General features: G+C 43.4%; 1 protein-coding gene across 5 annotated transcripts in view; it reads left to right on the top strand.

The window, feature by feature from the left end:
- The window catches only part of LOC139414729 (NME/NM23 family member 7), a 123,499-nt gene that overhangs the window by 19,350 nt on the left and 82,649 nt on the right, over positions 1–21,500 (top strand). For all 5 annotated transcript variants that reach the window (XM_071162629.1, XM_071162547.1, XM_071162461.1 and 2 more), the window contains exons 2-4: positions 1,877–1,978; positions 8,853–9,019; positions 11,997–12,107. In XM_071162629.1, the coding sequence (XP_071018730.1) occupies positions 1,976–1,978; positions 8,853–9,019; positions 11,997–12,107 (281 nt within the window). In that variant the 5' untranslated portion in view covers positions 1,877–1,975. The remainder of the gene's footprint in view (positions 1–1,876; positions 1,979–8,852; positions 9,020–11,996; positions 12,108–21,500) is intronic.

Raw genomic sequence — 21,500 nt, forward strand, 5'->3', positions numbered from 1 at the left:
CCTCTGTTCCACTCCTCTCTCCTTCCTCTGTTCCTCTCCTCTCTCCTTTCCTCTGTGCCTCTCCTCTCTCCTTTCCTCTGTTCCTCTCCTCTCTCCTTTCCTCTGTTCCTCTTTCTTCTCCTTCATCTGTTTCTCTCCTTCCTCTGTTCCTCTCCTCTCTCCTTTCCTCTGTTCCACTCCTCCTCTCCTTTTATCTACTCCTCTTTCTTCTCCTTCATCTCCCCTCCTGGTTCTCTCCTTCCTCTGTTCCTCTCCTCTCTCCTTTCCTCCTTTCCTCCCTTCCTCTGTTCCTCTCTCCTTTCCTCTGCTCCTCTCCTCTCCTCTGTTCCTCTCCTTTCCTCTGTTCCTCTCCTCTCTCCTTTCCTCTGTTCCTCTCCTCTCTAATTTCCTCTGTTTCCCTCTCCTCTCTAATTTCCTCTGTTTCCCTCTCCTCTCTAATTTCCTCTGTTTCCCTCTCCTCTCTAATTTCCTCTGTTTCCCTCTCCTCTCTCCTTTCCTCTGTTTCCCTCTCCTCTCTCCTTTCCTCTGTTTCCCTCTCCTCTCTCCTTTCCTCTGTTTCCCTCTCCTCTCTCCTTTCCTCTGTTTCACTCTCCTCTCTCCTTTCCTCTGTTTCACTCTCCTCTCTCCTTTCCTCTGTTTCACTCTCCTCTCTCCAGGTCCTGACAGGCCAATCAGATTGATGGTTTAAAGCATTGTTGTTGATTTAGACCACCCTACTGGGGAGCCAGGTCCTGACAGGCCAATCAGATTGATGGTTTAAAGCATTGTTGTTGATTTAGACCACCCTACTGGGGAGCCAGGTCCTGACAGGCCAATCAGATTGATGGTTTAAAGCATTGTTGTTGATTTAGACCACCCTACTGGGGAGCCAGGTCCTGACAGGCCAATCAGATTGATGGTTTAAAGCATTGTTGTTGATTTAGACCACCCTACTGGGGAGCCAGGTCTTGACAGGCCAATCAGATTGATGGTTTAAAGCATTGTTGTTGATTTAGACCACCCTACTGGGGAGCCAGGTCCTGACAGGCCAATCAGATTGATGGTTTAAAGCATTGTTGTTGATTTAGACCATCAAATTTGTGCATTTTTTTCTTCTTCGTGTTGCTAAAATGCTGTCAGTTCTACTTTAAATGTAACAATGTTTCACACACAAGTTTATTTTCAAAGAGATGGCTGACAGCAGCACTGCAGTGAAAAACACAGTTCCACTCAGTTCCTTCACAGGGACGGGCCACTGATTGAGCCCTATCTTATGAAAACCCAAATCTCACATTTTAGAAGCTAAAATCACATTTCATCCCATCACAAATAATTTCATATTCAAACATTTAAATTGAACAACAATTCCATGTGAATACGATAACTCTAATGTGTAGACTTTCCACTGTAGAGTTTGTCATCTTATCATTGATGAGAATGTGTCAGATGACAACCAAACTGACATCATATTCATTAAGTACCACCGCATATGTTCCATTGGTCGGATTACCAGAATATAGTTCACCCCCTCCCCCCCCCACCTTCTGATGTTCCCAGAATCTCTATGTTAACCAAGGGATTTGCAAATGTAACCTCAGTAGGGTAGAGAGAGAGGAAAAAGGGGGGAAGAGGTATTTATGACTGTCATAAACATACCCCCAGGCCAACGTCATGACACTGTGCTAGGTCACTGTGTTAGGTCACTGTGCTAGGTCACTGTGCTAGGTCAATGTGCTAGGTCACTGTGCTAGGTCACTGTGCTAGGTCACTGTGCTAGGTCAATGTGCTAGGTCACTGTGCTAGGTCACTGTGCTAGGTCACTGTGCTAGGTCACTGTGCTAGGTTACTGTGCTAGGTCACTGTCTGACATCCCTCTGTTTCTCACTGTTGTCTTCAGGAGGAGCGTTTTGCCTTCCTGGCAGAGTGGTATGACCCCAGTGCTGCTCTCCTGCGCCGCTACCAGCTGCTGTTCTACCCCAAAGATGGCTCTGTGGAAATGGTAAGCATTAGGCTAGTGTGGGGAGGATGCTGATACTAATCACATGGTCCTGTGGTGTAGGCAGGCCAGGGGCTGAGTGTGGGGAGGATGCTGATATAATCACACGATCCTGTGGTGTAGGCAGGCCAGGGGCTGATATAATCACACGGTCCTGTGGTGTAGGCAGGCCAGGGGCTGATATAATCACACAGTCCTGTAGTGTAGGCAGGCCAGGGGCTGATATAATCACACGGTCCTGTGGTGTAGGCAGGCCAGGGGCTGAGTGTGGGGAGGATGTTGATACTAATCACACAGTCCTGTGGTGTAGGCAGGCCAGGGGCTGATATAATCACACGGTCCTGTGGTGTAGGCAGGCCAGGGGCTGAGTGTGGGGAGGATGCTGATACTAATCACACAGTCCTGTGGTGTAGGCAGGCCAGGGGTTGATATAATCACACGGTCCTGTGGTGTAGGCAGGCCAGGGGCTGATATAATCACACAGTCCTGTGGTGTAGGCAGGCCAGGGGCTGATATAATCACACAGTCCTGTGGTGTAGGCAGGCCAGGGGCTGATATAATCACACGGTCCTGTGGTGTAGGCAGGCCAGGGGCTGATATAATCACACGGTCCTGTGGTGTAGGCAGGCCAGGGGCTGAGTGTGGGGAGGATGCTGATACTAATCACACAGTCCTGTGGTGTAGGCAGGCCAGGGGCTGATATAATCACACGGTCCTGTGGTGTAGGCAGGCCAGGGGCTGATATAATCACACGGTCCTGTGGTGTTGGCAGGCCAGGGGCTGAGTGGTGGGAGGATGCTGTTATAATCACACGGTCCTGTGTTGTAGGCAGGCCAGGGGCTGAGTGTGGGGAGGATGCTGATGCTAATCACACGGTCCTGTGGTGTAGGCAGGCCAGGGGCTACATGTGGGGAGGATGCTGATATAATCACACGGTCCTGTGGTGTAGGCAGGCCAGGGGCTGAGTGTGGGGAGGATGCTGATATAATCACACGGTCCTGTGTTGTAGGCAGGCCAGGGGCTGAGTGTGGGGAGGATGCTGATGCTAATCACACGGTCCTGTGGTGTAGGCAGGCCAGGGGCTACATGTGGGGAGGATGCTGATATAATCACACGGTCCTGTGGTGTAGGCAGGCCAGGGGCTGAGTGTGGGGAGGATGCTGTTTCTTTAGATATATTTCTACTCTCCCTTTTTAATCTTACATATTGTCCTCTGTCTGAGCTTCAGCCTTGTACGATGTAGAATCTGTATCTTGCGTACACAAAAGTTACTTAAAATATACTAAACAAAAATATAAACACAATATGTAAAGTGTTGGTCCCCTGTTTCATGAGCTGAAATAAAAGATTCCAGAAATGTTCCATACTCACAAAAATAAGGTATTTCTGTTTTTTATTTGTAATACATTTGATTATTTTTTTTGCTTCTTCATTAATGGGGTATTGTGATGTCATTATGGTGTATTGTGATGTCATTATGGGGAATTGTGATGTCATTATGGGGAATTGTGATGTCATTATGGGGAATTGTGATGTCATTATGGTGTATTGTGATGTCATTATGGGGAATTGTGATGTCATTATGGGGAATTGTGATGTCATTATGGTGTATTGTGATGTCATTATGGGGAATTGTGATGTCATTATGGTGTATTGTGATGTCATTATGGGGAATTGTGATGTCATTATGGGGAATTGTGTGTAGATTGATGAGGAAAACATTTCATTTAATCCATTGTAGAATAAGGCTGTAACATAACAAAATGTGTAAAAAGGGAAGGGGTCTGAGTACTTTCCGAATGCTCTGTAAATACCCTGACTGTTCCCTTCAACATCAATGTTGCAACATGTAAATACCCTGACTGTTCCCTTCAACATCAATGTTGCAACATGTAAATACCCTGACTGTTCCCTTCAACATCAATGTTGCAACATGTAAATACCCTGACTGTTCCCTTCAACATCAATGTTGCAACATGTAAATGCCCTGACTGTTCCCTTCAACATCAATGTTGCAACATGTAAATGCCCTGACTGTTCCCTTCAACATCAATGTTGCAACATGTAAATGCCCTGACTGTTCCCTTCAACATCAATGTTGCAACATGTAAATACCCTGACTGTTCCCTTCAACATCAATGTTGCAACATGTAAATACCCTGACTGTTCCCTTCAACATCAATGTTGCAACATGTAAATACCCTGACTGTTCCCTTCAACATCAATGTTGCAACATGTAAATACCCTGACTGTTCCCTTCAACATCAATGTTGCAACATGTAAATAACCTGACTGTTCCCTTCAACATCAATGTTGCAACATGTAAATACCCTGACTGTTCCCTTCAACATCAATGTTGCAACATGTAAATACCCTGACTGTTCCCTTCAACATCAATGTTGCAACATGTAAATGCCCTGACTGTTCCCTTCAACATCAATGTTGCAACATGTAAATACCCTGACGGTTTCCCTTCAACATCAATGTTGCAACATGTAAATGCCCTGACTGTTCCCTTCAACATCAATGTTGCAACATGTAAATACCCTGACTGTTCCCTTCAACATCAATGTTGCAACATGTAAATACCCTGACTGTTCCCTTCAACATCAATGTTGCAACATGTAAATACCCTGACTGTTCCCTTCAACATCAATGTTGCAACATGTAAATACCCTGACTGTTCCCTTCAACATCAATGTTGCAACATGTAAATAACCTGACTGTTCCCTTCAACATCAATGTTGCAACATGTAAATACCCTGACGGTTTCCCTTCAACATCAATGTTGCAACATGTAAATACCCTGACTGTTCCCTTCAACATCAATGTTGCAACATGTAAATACCCTGACTGTTCCCTTCAACATCAATGTTGCAACATGTAAATACCCTGACGGTTTCCCTTCAACATCAATGTTGCAACATGTAAATACCCTGACGGTTTCCCTTCAACATCAATGTTGCAACATGTAAATACCCTGACTGTTCCCTTCAACATCAATGTTGCAACATGTAAATACCCTGACTGTTCCCTTCAACATCAATGTTGCAACATGTAAATACCCTGACGGTTTCCCTTCAACATCAATGTTGCAACATGTAAATACCCTGACTGTTCCCTTCAACATCAATGTTGCAACATGTAAATACCCTGACGGTTTCCCTTCAACATCAATGTTGCAACATGTAAATGCCCTGACTGTTCCCTTCAACATCAATGTTGCAACATGTAAATACCCTGACGGTTTCCCTTCAACATCAATGTTGCAACATGTAAATGCCCTGACTGTTCCCTTCAACATCAATGTTGCAACATGTAAATACCCTGACTGTTTCCCTTCAACATCAATGTTGCAACATGTAAATACCCTGACTGTTCCCTTCAACATCAATGTTGCAACATGTAAATAACCTGACTGTTCCCTTCAACATCAATGTTGCAACATGTAAATACCCTGACTGTTTCCCTTCAACATCAATGTTGCAACATGTAAATACCCTGACTGTTCCCTTCAACATCAATGTTGCAACATGTAAATGCCCTGACTGTTCCCTTCAACATCAATGTTGCAACATGTAAATGCCCTGACTGTTCCCTTCAACATCAATGTTGCAACATGTAAATGCCCTGACTGTTCCCTTCAACATCAATGTTGCAACATGTAAATACCCTGACGGTTTCCCTTCAACATCAATGTTGCAACATGTAAATGCCCTGACTGTTCCCTTCAACATCAATGTTGCAACATGTAAATACCCTGACTGTTCCCTTCAACATCAATGTTGCAACATGTAAATACCCTGACGGTTTCCCTTCAACATCAATGTTGCAACATGTAAATACCCTGACTGTTCCCTTCAACATCAATGTTGCAACATGTAAATACCCTGACTGTTCCCTTCAACATCAATGTTGCAACATGTAAATGCCCTGACTGTTCCCTTCAACATCAATGTTGCAACATGTAAATGCCCTGACTGTTCCCTTCAACATCAATGTTGCAACATGTAAATGCCCTGACTGTTCCCTTCAACATCAATGTTGCAACATGTAAATGCCCTGACTGTTCCCTTCAACATCAATGTTGCAACATGTAAATGCCCTGACTGTTCCCTTCAACATCAATGTTGCAACATGTAAATAACCTGACTGTTCCCTTCAACATCAATGTTGCAACATGTAAATGCCCCGACTGTTCCCTTCAACATCAATGTTGCAACATGTTAGTTTAATGTTTAAACTACTTTGTTTACAAGTCAGATCTCTAGCTGATACCTTTACTACCAGGTATTGATCCTGCAGGTCTCTAGCAGACACCTTTACTACCAGGTATTGATCCTGCAGGTCTCTAGCAGACACCTTTACTACCAGGTATTGATCCTGCAGGTCTCTTGCAGACACCTTTACTACCAGGTATTGATCCTGCAGGTCTCTAGCAGACACCTTTACTACCAGGTATTGATCCTGCAGGTCATCTCTGATACCATTACTACCAGGTATTGATCTTGCAGGTCATCTCTGATACCTTTACTACCAGGTATTGATCCTGCAGGTCATCTCTGATACCATTACTACCAGGTGTTGATCCTGCAGGTCATCTCTGATACCTTTACTACCAGGTATTGATCCTGCAGGTCATCTCTGATACCTTTACTACCAGGTATTGATCCTGCAGGTCATCTCTGATACCATTACTACCAGGTATTGATCCTGCAGGTCATCTCTGATACCATTACTACCAGGTATTGATCCTGCAGGTCATCTCTGATACCTTTACTACCAGGTATTGATCCTGCAGGTCATCTCTGATACCATTACTACCAGGTATTGATCCTGCAGGTCTCTAGCTGATACCTTTACTACCAGGTATTGATCCTGCAGGTCATCTCTGATACCTTTACTAGCAGGTATTGATCCTGCAGGTCATCTCTGATACCTTTACTACCAGGTATTGATCCTGCAGGTCATCTCTGATACCATTACTACCAGGTATTGATCCTGCAGGTCTCTAGCTGATACCTTTACTACCAGGTATTGATCCTGCAGGTCATCTCTGACACCTTTACAAACAGGTATTGCTCCTGCACCTCATCTCTAGCAGACACCTTTTCTAACAGTTATTGTGTCAATGTAAAACTTACACAAGACAGTTCACAGAATAGTCCATTTAAAGAAATGTAGCCAATTTGTTTACTACATTTAGCTAACATTATATAGTTCATTCAGAGATTCTTCCCTTTGCCTCAAATCGTCAGTCTCGTTCAGATCATCATGGTATTTGTAGTTCTTTATGATAGCCACATTAGCAGATAATTAGCATTTCATTTTTAGAAACAGGCTAATATATTGATAAGTCACCTTGTCCAAGAGATTTACACGATTATCAAAACATCACGCCAGGGTAAGTCTACACGAAACACAGACCAGGCTATCAAAACATCACGCCAGGGTAAGTCTACACGAAACACAGCCCAGGCTATCAAAACATCACGCCAGGGTAAGTCTACACGAAACACAGACCAGGCTATCAAAACATCACGCCAGGGTAAGTCTACACAAAACACAGACCAGGCTATCAAAACATCACGCCAGGGTAAGTCTACACGAAACACAGCCCAGGCTATCAAAACATCACGCCAGGGTAAGTCTACACGAAACACAGCCCAGGCTATCAAAACATCACGCCAGGGTAAGTCTACACGAAACACAGCCCAGGCTATCAAAACATCACGCCAGGGTAAGTCTACACGAAACACAGACCAGGCTATCAAAACATCACGCCAGGGTAAGTCTACACGAAACACAGACCAGGCTATCAAAACATCACGCCAGGGTAAGTCTACACGAAACACAGCCCAGGCTATCAAAACATCACGCCAGGGTAAGTCTACACAAAACACAGACCAGGCTATCAAAACATCACGCCAGGGTAAGTCTACACGAAACACAGACCAGGCTATCAAAACATCACGCCAGGGTAAGTCTACACGAAACACAGCCCAGGCTATCAAAACATCACGCCAGGGTAAGTCTACACGAAACACAGCCCAGGCTATCAAAACATCACGCCAGGGTAAGTCTACACGAAACACAGACCAGGCTATCAAAACATCACGCCAGGGTAAGTCTACACAAAACACAGACCAGGCTATCAAAACATCACGCCAGGGTAAGTCTACACGAAACACAGCCCAGGCTATCAAAACATCACGCCAGGGTAAGTCTACACGAAACACAGCCCAGGCTATCAAAACATCACGCCAGGGTAAGTCTACACGAAACACAGCCCAGGCTATCAAAACATCACGCCAGGGTAAGTCTACACGAAACACAGCCCTTATTTGAAGTGTTTCTAAAATCCCCTTTGGGGAAAAATGTATGGTGGAAAAACGATTGGAACCATTTCCTTGTTTGACCACTAGGTTTTATGGGTGTTATGACTCATACTTTGGTACTCTATTGAAGAAACTATCAGCTCATGTCTCTCTGCATAAAACAAGTAATGTTTTTTTCCCTCAGTTGAATGCTCAGGTCTTGAATGCTCAGGTCTGGAAATGCTCAGGTCTGGAAATGCTCAGGTCTGGAAATGCTCAGGTTTTGAAATGCTCAGGTTTTGAAATGCTCAGGTCTTGAAATGCTCAGGTCTTGAAATGCTCAGGTTTTGAAATGCTCAGGTTCTGAACTGCTCAGGTTCTGAACTGCTCAGGTTTTGAAATGCTCAGGTTTTGAAATGCTCAGGTTTTGAAATGCTCAGGTCTTGAAATGCTCAGGTCTTGAAATGCTCAGGTCTTGAAATGCTCAGGTCTTGAAATGCTCAGGTTTTGTGTTACTTTTATTTGGACCTGCTAGAAATGTTATTTTGTTTTCTTTCCAGTTTGATGTGAAGAACCAGCGAACCTTCCTGAGGCGGACCAAATACGATGAGCTTCACCAGGAGGACCTGTTTGTTGGAAACCGTGTGAACGTGTTCTCCCGTCAACTCGACCTGATTGGATATGGAGACCAGTATACAGGAAACAAGCTCGGCAGCAAGAAAGAGAGGTATTTATGTTTGTATGTATGTTGCTGTGGTGGTGCAACATCTATGTAGAACGTCCTCACACCAGAAAGGGGCCTGATGAGCTGAACATAATCAATGGGATTTGCAAAGCAAACATCCCCATTCTAAGTCTTCGACATACTTCTTCTTATCTGGAGCCCTCCTCCTACACCGTTTAAGATAGAAACGCCATTCAAACTTTAAAAACGTTGCAGATGGATACGGAATATTGTTTGTCTTCAACTTTTTTTTAATATCTTTTATACTTTTGAAGTGATATATAAATATATTTTTGTCCTCCATCCTCTTACATGACATTTCCTTAAGATTTCAAAAAGGCCTCATTGTGACATCGTCACATCCAACTTCCGTTCACTGTAAATGCAACAATGCAACTCTTGACACAAATCAACTACTTTGGTCCACTTTGGAACAACAGACAAAACGTTATAGCGTTCACTAATCTACTACTCAAATCTGGCGTTTTGAACAAAATCTTAGTCTGATGAAAAGTTACAGCTTTTTTTAGTGACCACATCAACAACATTTTCTGTATTTTTTTTTGTTTTTTTGCAAACAACAAGAGTTTTAACAAAACGTTAGAGGGTATGAAATCTTCTTCTATTCAAATCTGTTTGCGGATCCAAAATATCCACTCCGGATCTATACTGAACAAAAATATAAACGCAACATGTAAAGTGTTGGTCCCATGTTTCATGAGCTGAAAGAAATGTTTTCAGAAATTTTCCATACGCACAAAAAAGCTTATTTCTCTCAAATGTTGTGCACAAATTTAAGATCCCTGTTAGTGAGCATTTTATGTTTTGTCAAGATTACCCATCCACCTGACAGGTGGGGCATATGAAGATGCTGATTAAACAGCATGATCATTACACAATGATTATTACACAGATGCACCTTGTGCTGGGGACAATAAAAGGCCACTCTAAAGTGTGCAGTTTTGTCACACAACACAATGCCACAGATGTCTCAAGTTTTGAGGGAGCGTGCAATTGGCATTGTCGTTGTAGAGAATTTGGCAATATGTCCAACCGGCCTCACCACCACAGACCACATGTAACCACACCAGCCCAGGACCTCCACATCCGGCTTCTTCGTCTGTGGCATCGTCTGGGGGGGGCATGGCTGCGCCGTTGCCCAGTCATGTGAAATCCATAGATTAGGGCCGAACGAATTGTAACTTGTTGCCCTTATATTTGTATTCAGTATAAGGATTGATTGAATATGTCCGTAAACACACCACCCACCACCCAAACATCTACCGTTTTGACCTCTCCCCCAACAAGCCAGACAAAAACACTACTTCAAATCCCAAAACAGATTAGGCATAGTGTCTACCAATCCGTAGATGTTTGAGTAATCCTTCAACTGCTCTCTTTCCAGCCGTAGTAACAGCATGTCAGAAGTTAGCAGATTAACAACAGCTGCAAATTCCTATGAAACTACATCATGTTTTGAATCTAGTAAAGACGTTTTGTGGGTCAGCGTGCAGTATTTATTTAGTATTTAAGCTCAAACGTACTGTATCTTTTTGCTTTTTTCTCACACGTCTTTAAGCCACATAAGGGAGCAGTGTTGCTAGGTTAATGGGATTCTAATTCAAGACTCCAATTTCATATTCACCACCTTTTAAAAAAAAAAAAAAAATTGTTGACTCTGTCAGGGAACTGGCACAAAGATTTTCAACCAAGACCACAGTTCTCACTCCCATGGATAATAATAAACCAATATTCAGAATTCCTGAATTCCTGTACATCTAGTTAATCTGTCCATCAAATATGGGTTCTTCCCCAATGCTTGGAAGTCTGCTGCAGTGCTACCTGTTTTAAACACTGGTGGAAAATGACCGACCTATAGGCATTCTTCCAGTGGTATGAAAAGTAGCTGAAAGACGGATGGCTGATCATCTGACTGATCACCTCATTCAGGGCAACTCCATACAGCAAATGGTTGAACTAACCATTCAACTGAAACAGCCACAGCTATATTCTGGAGTACATTAAATCTAAACTGGACGTAGGTGGTGAAATCAGTCTGTTTGGATCTGAAAAAAGGCCTTTGATTCTGTGAATCATGAGGTCCTCCTCTCCAAACTATCCTCCCTTAATGTGTCCACTGAAGTCATCAGTTGGATGTATTCCTATCTGACAAACGGACGTCAAACCGTTCGTTTGGGGGACACTCAGTGGGACTCTCTTTACAATAACATTGGGGTCCCACAAGGCTCAATATTAGGCCCCCTTCTGTTTACCATCTATATAAATGATCTCCCACTTGCTTGCCCACAAGTTAACATGCAGACGATACAGGTCTGTATGTACACGGCAAACAAAAAATCGACAACTAACAAGTTAACTAAAGCTATGGTACATGTTCCTAAATGAATGACTAATTCTTGCCTGTATTTAAATATTGACAAGACTGTTTTTTTATGTACTTCTCTAAGAAATCATTTGATTCTTCACAACCAGCTGTTCTTGTTAATGGAGGAGAATCTGAACGCTGTGTCTAACTTCAGGTATCTCGGAGTCATTTTGGACTCCAACCAGCTGTTCTGGTTAATGTAGGATAATCTGAACGCTGTGTCTAACTTCAGGTATCTCGGAGTCATTTTGGACTCCAACCAGCTGTTCTGGTTAATGTAGGATAATCTGAACGCTGTGTCTAACTTCAGGTATCTCGGAGTCATTTTGGACTCCCAACTTGACATTTTCAGAAACACGTGAAGAAGGTGGTTAAACACGGTTAAGTTTGGATTATCCAACTTCAGGCTGATCAGACCTTTCCTTCCTCTGGATGCTACCAAACTAAATATTAGGTGATCTTCTCGCAGCTGAGATATTGCCTGGTTGTGAGAGATGTGATGTACTGAACACTAAAACCCAGGTTTTCAATCCACATGGCACACAATGCACAAAGCATGTCTCTCTCTCTCTCTCTCCCATTGTTTTCCTGCAGAACTCTTGCTATGATAAAACCAGATGCAGTCAACAAGATGGGAGACATTCTACAGATGATCAATGACGCCAACCTGATCCTAACCAAAGCCAAAATGACAAAGCTGACATGGTAAAGGTCAAAGTTATTATTTCAGCTGAGAGACGCAGGTGACTGTCTAAGTGGGGCTGATGATTATTGCATTGTCAATAAGCTCAGTTACATATGGCTGTAGTCTGTAATGTGTCCAGTGTTAATGACAGGGTTTCTTGTCAGATGGCCTCCCAGGCCTGGGGCTGCTGGGCTACTATTTCTAGAGCTGCACCCACTCAGAGATGTGTTTTAAAGTGAAAGAACAAAAGCTTTCTTTTTCTCAATTCATAACTCCATGTCTCCTTTACCCGGAAGGTCACTCTGAGGTAAAGCTACATTAGTATGAAAAGAGCTAAGTTCCAACATTCCACGACTATCTTTCCGTTGCTGAGGGTGCCAGTGAAGGACAATAGAGTGAGAGATGAGAATATACCATTTTGAGAGAAATGTGATATGTGCCACAGACAGCTCGTTCTGCCAAGTGCCAAAGCTCCTCCCATTCAAAGGTAGGGGGTGGGCTTGATTATTCACACATGTCAGAAACATATGGCGTGCCAGGGGACCTGGGCTGTGTTATTACCTGTTGTCAACATATGGCGTGCCAGGGGACCTGTGTTATTACCTACAGTCAACATATGGCGTGCCAGGGGACCTGGGCTGTGTTATTACCTGTTGTCAACATATGGTGTGCCAGGGGACCTGAGCTGTGTTATTACCTACAGTCAACATATGGCGTGCCAGGGGACCTGGGCTGTGTTATTACCTGTTGTCAACATATGGCGTGCCAGGGGACCTGTGTTATTACCTACAGTCAACATATGGCGTGCCAGGGGACCTGGGCTGTGTTATTACCTGCAGTCAACATATGGCGTGCCAGGGGACCTGAGCTGTGTTATTACCTACAGTCAACATATGGCGTGCCAGGGGACCTGGGCTGTGTTATTACCTGTTGTCAACATATGGCGTGCCAGGGGACCTGGGCTGTGTTATTACCTGTTGTCAACATATGGCGTGCCAGGGGACCTGGGCTGTGTTATTACCTGTTGTCAACATATGGCGTGCCAGGGGACCTGTGTTATTACCTACAGTCAACATATGGCGTGCCAGGGGACCTGGGCTGTGTTATTACCTGCAGTCAACATATGGCGTGCCAGGGGACCTGGGCTGTGTTATTACCTGTTGTTAACATATGGCGTGCCAGGGGACCTGGGCTGTGTTATTACCTGTTGTTAACATATGGTGTGCCAGGGGACCTGGGCTGTGTTATTACCTGTTATCAACATATGGCGTGCCAGGGGACCTGGGCTGTGTTATTACCTGTTGTCAACATATGGCGTGCCAGGGGACCTGGGCTGTGTTATTACCTGTTGTCAACATATGGCGTGCCAGGGGACCTGGGCTGTGTTATTACCTGCAGTCAACATATGGCGTGCCAGGGGACCTGGGCTGTGTTATTACCTGTTTTTAACATATGGCGTGCCAGGGGACCTGGGCTGTGTTATTACCTGTTGTTAACATATGGTGTGCCAGGGGACCTGAGCTGTGTTATTACCTGGCGACCTGTAGTGAGGTTACCTATAACGTTAGCAGGCAGCAAAAGGCTCTCAGTGTTAGATTGCAAACAAAGCAGAAAGGTTGTCTGTGTGTAAGAATAGTTTGTCCTCTGTCTACGTTCTTTCCGTCCGGAGGTGAGTTTGTAATACATTACCGTGCAATTTGATGCCTCATGTGGTTTGCCAGTAATATCCTATCCTCCTCACTAGGGCTGGCACAACCCTGTAACCGACAGTTCGGGATAAAGACTGTCATGAAAATTAAAATGACTGTACTAACCTTTTATTGCAACAAACAGCTGACTGAAGACGGGACAGGCATTCGCAACGTTTGAGTCCGTTTCTGTGATAACAACGTGATGAAACTTTGCTGCCACTTGCTGAAACAAGCAAGGTGTAGAAGACGATGAATAGAATGAACTTGGAACCTCTAACCCTGATGGCCCGCCAGTCCAACCAGGACAGTCCAACCAGGACATCATCGACTTGAATAGGGACGTCCGTTCTATTCATTCTAAACCCTCTTCCTCGAAGCTGCCCATGTCCCTTATTGTTGACGATGTGGTTGTTACTGACAGGAAGCCCCTCCTCCTCACAGCTGCCCATGTTCCTTATTGTTGATGATGTGGTTGTTACTGACAGGAAGCCCCTCCTCCTCACAGCTGCCCATGTCCCTTAATGTTGATGATGTGGTTGTTACTGACAGGAGGCCCCTCCTCCTCACAGCTGCCCATGTCCCTTAATGTTGATGATGTGGTTGTTACTGACAGGAAGCACATGGCTGAGCTGGAAGGCAGCCACAGTTTGTCCTTATTTAAAGGATCAAGCTGATCCTAACTGTTATAGGCCAATTTTTATTTTGCCCTGTTTATCAAAAGTGTTGGAAAATCTTGTTAATAATCAAATCATATGTTATTGGTCACATACACGTGGTTAGCAGATGTTAATGGTCACATACACATGGTTAGCAGATGTTATTGGTCACATACACATGGTTAGCAGATGTTATTGGTCACATACACATGGTTAGCAGATGTTATTGGTCACATACACATGGTTAGCAGATGTTATTGGTCACATACACATGGTTAGCAGATGTTATTGGTCACATACACATGGTTAGCAGATGTTAATGGTCACATACACATGGTTAGCAGATGTTAATGCGAGTGTAGCGAAATGCTTGTGCTTCTAGTTCCGACAATGCAGTAATCTAACAATTCCACAACAACTACCTAATACACACAAATCTAAAGGGATGGAATAAGAATATGTACATATAAATATATGGATGAGCGATGGCCGAGCGGCATCGGCAAGGTGCAGTAGATATATATAAAATACAGTATATACATGTGATATGAGTAATGTAAGATATGTAAACATTATTAAAGTGGCATTGTTTAAAGTGACGAGTGATCCATTTATTAAAGTGGCCAGTGATTGGGTCTCAATGTAGGCAGCAACCTCTCTGAGCTAGTGATTGCTGTTTACCAGTCTGATGGCCTTGAGATAGAAGCTGTTCTTCAGTCTCTCTGAGTTAGTGATGGCTGTTTAACAGTCTGATGGCCTTGAGATAGAAGCTGTTTTTCAGTCTCTCGGTCCCTGCTTTGATGCACCTGTGCTGACCTCGCCTTCTGGATGGTAACGGGGTGAACAGGCAGTGGAACTGACTGGCTTTCTTGATGTCTATAGTATTCTCTCCGGTAGGCAATCTGGTTTCCGCTCAGGTTATGGCTGTGTCACTGCTAGGGTTGCAAAGGGTCGGAAACTTTCCTGTGAATTTCCGGAAATGTTCCATGCAAAGTTATGGAAGTTACAGCTCATAACAGTGAACCTTTTTTGTGGGAAACACATAAGGCAATTCTAGGTCTTGTGGCATATTTTGGTTAAACTATCCCCAATTCAATAGAATTGCAACCCTCTGCATACACAGTGCATTCTGCCATCACATGCACAGTGCATTCTGCCATAACATGCACAGTGCATTCTGCCATAACATGCACAGTGCATTCTGCCATCACATGCACAGTGCATTCTGCCATAACATGCACAGTGCATTCTTCCATCACATGTACAGCTGATTCTCAAGATCTGGCACACTAATGAGATGCTATTGAGGCCACACTACTACACTGTCTGAGCCAAGGACTACATGCTTTCTGGTAAGTTTTGATTACGATACTGGGTAGGGTGAATTTATTTTATATGACACATATGCTTTTGTTGTTAACTAATAAATAGTAGCCTACAGCAAAGTGTGTTTAAATAATTTCTAACTTGTTTCTGCTCGTTAGTTTTCTCTACCATGTGGGGTTTAGCTTCCTTGAGCCTGCTAACTGAGGAGTGTTTATTCACCGGTTTACATACATGTTTAATTTGAAAACATTTATCTTACAAAGGAGTTGTTTAATCTAACTGCTTAACTATTTATCTGTACATGGAATTGTATTTGGGGTTTTTAAACTTATTTTTTTCCTAATCTTTACAGGAAAATGCCATGGACACTATCTGATGTGTGGAGACATTTCACTGCAGCTAATGTAGAAGGAAAAGCTGTGTACATTTGCAAATACTGTGCCAAATCATGTGTGAAGAATGCAACAAAGATGCAGAATCATCTGGCCCAGTGCATAAAGTTCCCTCAGCGTTCACAACAAGCAACTTTTGACAAAAGTCCCTCTACTTCTATTCGAGGTGAAAAGGATGAATCAGACACCTTATCGATACCAACAGCTCATGATCCTCCTGGAATCAGAAGGTTTTTGACTCAATAGAGGAATGTAGTCAGAGAAATGCTGATGAATGTCTTGCTCGAGCTGTGTATGCAACTGGTTCACCTCTGATACTCACAGGCAATGTGTATTGGAAGAGATTTCTGAATGTTCTTCACCCAGCATACACCCCTCCAACCAGAATGCTTTATCTACTCATTTGCTGGATGCAGAGTTCAACAGAGTTCAAGCGAAGGTCAAGCAAATCATAGAGAAAGCAGACTGTATTGCAATCATCTCTGATGGGTGGTCGAATGTTCGTGGGCAAGGAATAATTAACTACATCATCTCCACCCCTCAACCAGTATTCTACAAGAGCACAGGCAAGGGACAACAGACACACCGGTTTCTACATTGCAGATGAGCTGAAGGCAGTCATCAATGACCTTGGACCACAGAAGGTATTTGCACTGGTGACAGACAATGCTGCGAACACGAAGGCTGCTTGGTCTAAAGTGGAGGAGTCCTACCCTCACATCACACCCATTGGCTGTGCTGCTCATGCATTGAAACTGCTCCTCGAGGACATCATGGCACTGAAAACAATGGATACACTCTACAAGAGAGCCAAGGAAATGGTTAGGTAAGTGAAGGGTCATCAAGTTATAGCAGCAATCTACCTCACCAAGCAGAGTGAGAAGAATAAGAGCACCACATTGAAGCTGCCCAGCAACACCCATTGGGGTAGTGTTGTCATCATGTTTAATAGTCTCCTGGAGGGGAAGGAGTCTTTCCAAGAAATGGCCATATCACTGTCTGCCGATATGGACAGCCCCATCAAGAGGATCCTCCTGGATGATGTATTTTGGGAGAGAGAGTGGTAAGCGGCCTGAAACTCCTGAAACCTATAGCATTGCAGGGATTGAGGGAGACAACGCCATCCTGTCTGATGTTCAGACTCTGCATGCAGATGTAAGAGAATAAATCCGTATTGCCCTGCCCACTTCACTGTTGCTCCAAGCAGAGGAAACTGCAGTTCTGAAATACATCAAAAAGCGTGAAGACTTCTGCCTGAAGCCCAAACACGTCACAGCGTACATGTTGGACCCCAAGTATGCTGGCAAGAGCATCCTGTCTGGTGCAGAGATCAACCAGGCCTATGGCGTCATCACTACCGTGTCTCACCACCTCGGCCTGGATGAGGGCAAGGTTCTTGGCAGTCTGGCGAAGTACACTTCCATGCAAGGGCTTTGGGATGAAGACGCAATATGTCAGTCGTGCCAACATATCTCATCAGCCACATGGTGGAAGAAACTTTGTGGATCTGAGGTTCTTTCCCCTGTTGCCTCCATCAAATCCCACCAATATCAGCCGCCTCAGAGCGCAACTGGTCCTTGTTTGGGAACACACACACCAAAGCACGACCAATACAAGGGTTGAAAAATTGGTGGCCATCTGGGCAAATTTGAGGCTTTTTGAGCCTGACAACGAGCAAGGTTGGAAAGTGACAGTGAAGATGAGGCCTCAGAGTCTGATGTTCAAGAGGTGGACATTGAGGAGGTCCAGGGAGAAGACATGGAAGCATGAGAGGAAGACAACCAAAGCTTTAGTTTCTAGACTATAATTTTACAGATGTATGTTGAAAATGTTTTTGGGAGATGCGATGGATCATTGGGGATCATTCAATATCCAATATCATTCAATATTCCCTTTTGTTGTTCAGTGAAATCATCCCATGTGAAGAGTCAACTCATTGAATTAAAGTTCAATTCGTAACTAAATCGTTTTTTTAAATTTCTATTGGAAGGATTTAATAATTAGCAAATTTGCAAATGTCTACTTATGATAAGTTAAAAGGTTTATGTTTCTGTCTCCATATATGGTAAATATATCCAATGCAAAAAAAACATCTACATTTAAATGGTATTGATATTAATTTGCATATGTTTCCATTAATTCTCATATATTCCCGTTAATTTCCACAGAATGTTTCCACCTCTGAATATTCCCCAAAATGTGCAACCCTAGTCACTGCAACCTTAAAGGCCCTCTAAGCAATAATGTGCTGCTATTTTTATTGACTTGGCCAAAGCTTTTGATACGGTAGAACATTCCATTCTTGTGAGTCGGCTAAGGAGTATTGGTGTCTCTGAGGGGTCTTTGGCCTGGTTTGCTAACTATCTCTCCCAAAAAGTGCAATGTGTAAAGTCAGTACCCCAAGGCTCGATCCTAGGCCCCATGCTCTTCTCAATTTACATGAACAGCATAGCTCAGGCAGTAGGACGCTCTATCATCTATTTATACTCAGCTGGCCCCTCCCCGGATTTTGTGTTAAATGCTCTAAAACAAAGCTAGCTTAGTGTCCAACAAGCTTTCTCTGCCCTTAACCTTGTTCTGAACACCTCCAAAACAAAGGTCATGTGGTTCTGTAAGAAGCAACCCTCATTCTCCACATCACCCGTTCTGCCAGTCGAATTCTGTTAAAGGTCCCCAAAGCACACACATCCCTTGGTGGCTCTTCCTTTCAGTTCGCTGCAGCTAGTGACTGGAACGAGCTGCAACAAACACTCCCACTGGACCGTTCTATCTCTATATTCAAAGACTCAATCATGGACACACTTAGTGACAGTGGTGGCTGCTTCGCGTGATGTGTTGTTGTCTCTATCTTTTTGCCCTTTGTGCTGTTGTCTGTGCCTAACAATGTTTGTACCATGTTTTGTGCTGCTACCATGTTGTGTTACTGCCCTGTTGTGCTGCTACCATGTTGTGTTACTGCCCTGTTGTGCTGCTACCATGTTGTGTTGTTGTCTTAGGTCTCTCTCTATGTAGTGTTGTCTTAGGTCTCTCTTAATGTAATGCTGTCTCTCTTTATGTAGTGTTGTCTTAGGTCTCTCTTTATGTAGTGTTGTCTTAGGTCTCTCTTAATGTAATGCTGTCTCTCTTTATGTAGTGTTGTCTTAGGTCTCTCTTTATGTAGTGTTGTCTTAGGTCTCTATGTAGTGTTGTCTTAGGTCTCTCTCTATGTAGTGTTGTCTTAGAGAGAGACCTATGTAGTGTTGTCTTAGGTCTCTCTTTATGAAGTGTTGTCTTAGGTCTCTATGTAGTGTTGCCTTAGGTCTCTCTCTATGTAGTGTTGTCTTAGGTCTCTCTTTATGTAGTGTTGTCTTAGGTCTCTCTTTATGTAGTGTTGTCTTAGGTCTCTCTCTATGTAGTGTTGTCTTAGGTCTCTCTTTATGTAATGCTGTCTCTCTTTATGTAGTGTTGTCTTAGGTCTCTCTCTATGTAGTGTTGTCTTAGGTCTCTCTTTATGTAGTGCTGTCTCGCTTTATGTAGTGTTGTCTTAGGTCTCTATGTAGTGTTGTCTTAGGTCTCTCTTTATGTAGTGCTGTCTCTCTCTATGTAGTGTTGTCTTAGGTCTCTCTTTATGTAGTGCTGTCTCGCTTTATGTAGTGTTGTCTTAGGTCTCTATGTAGTGTTGTCTTAGGTCTCTCTTTATGTAGTGCTGTCTCTCTCTATGTAGTGTTGTCTTAGGTCTCTCTCTATGTAGTGTTGTCTTAGGTCTCTCTTTATGTAGTGCTGTCTCGCTTTATGTAGTGTTGTCTTAGGTCTCTCTTTATGTAGTGTTGTCTTAGGTCTCTATGTAGTGTTGTCTTAGGTCTCTCTCTATGTAGTGTTGTCTTAGAGAGAGACCTATGTAGTGTTGTCTTAGGTCTCTCTCTATGTAGTGTTGTCTTAGGTCTCTCTTTATGTAGTGTTGTCTTAGGTCTCTCTCTATGTAGTGTTGTCTTAGGTCTCTCTTTATGTAGTGTTGTCTTAGGTCTCTCTCTATGTAGTGTTGTCTTAGGTCTCTCTTTATGTAGTGTTGTCTTAGGTCTCTCTCTATGTAGTGTTGTCTTAGGTCTCTCTCTATGTAGTGTTGTCTTAGGTCTCTCTCTATGTAGTGTTGTCTTAGGTCTCTCTTTATGTAGTGTTGTCTTAGGTCTCTCTTTATGTAGTGCTGTCTCTCTTTATGTAGTGTTGTCTTAGGTCTCTCTTTATGTAGTGCTGTCTCTCTCTATGTAGTGTTGTCTTAGGTCTCTCTCTATGTAGTGTTGTCTTAGGTCTCTCTCTATGTAGTGTTGTCTTAGGTCTCTCTTTATGTAGTGTTGTCTTAGGTCTCTCTCTATGTAGTGTTGTCTTAGGTCTCTCTCTATGTAGTGTTGTCTTAGGTCTCTCTCTATGTAGTGTTGTCTTAGGTCTCTCTCTATGTAGTGTTGTCTTAGGTCTCTCTTTATGTAGTGTTGTCTCTTGTCATGATGTGTGTTCTGTCCTATGTTTCCATTTATTTTAAATCCCTGTCCCTGCAGGAGGCCGTTTGCCCTTTGGTTGGCCGTCATTGTAAATAATAATTTGTTCTTAATTGACTCGTTAAATAAAGGATACATAAATACAAATAAAGCAGAGACAATAAAGATCCATTTTGCCTGGGGGGGCCTTTGTGTGCACTTCTGGTAATCCCATATACCCCAGTATGCTACAGAAACAGTATGAACAGATGGATACCTCCTAAACCTTCTGCAAGGACGTGTCCGCACTTACCAATGAGGTGATGCTTTTTTTAAATGAGCAAACTGTACAGTTTTTATATTTCCACTATATCTGTGGCGATATCAACCTACAGCCCTGATCCCATTTCAGAACAACTGACTTGACAATGTGGTATTTGAAGGACAGAGGAGGATGTTATTTTTTCATTGTTTGGAGGCCGACTATTTCACCTGAGATCAGAGGGTGGCAGCACCACTCCTTACAATCACACAACACACACACACACACTCACTCACAACACACACTCGCTCACACCGCCTCAGTGACTTGGATGTTTACACAAGACCAAAGTAGGTTGTGTCCTCTCCTGCTTAGACTATGAAATCGCTGTAGAATAGAATGAGAATCAATGAGAAATGATGATTGTGGTGTAAGTAGCTGCTATTGAAATGCCTGGGTTTTTGAAGGTGATAGGAATCTGTAGTACTGCAGCTGGCTAGGGGGCATCAGATTGGAGGGTTGGTGGGGATCATATTTCCAACATGCAATTGAAATGGAAAATGCTGATTTTGCTCATCTTTCCTCTCATTTTGAAATGACTGACAGGGAAGGTTTTACAGATTCATTTCATATGTGAT

The sequence above is a fragment of the Oncorhynchus clarkii genome, chromosome 1 (genome assembly GCF_045791955.1).
Source record: "Oncorhynchus clarkii lewisi isolate Uvic-CL-2024 chromosome 1, UVic_Ocla_1.0, whole genome shotgun sequence".
In the NCBI taxonomy this organism is placed as follows: Eukaryota; Metazoa; Chordata; class Actinopteri; order Salmoniformes; family Salmonidae; genus Oncorhynchus; species Oncorhynchus clarkii.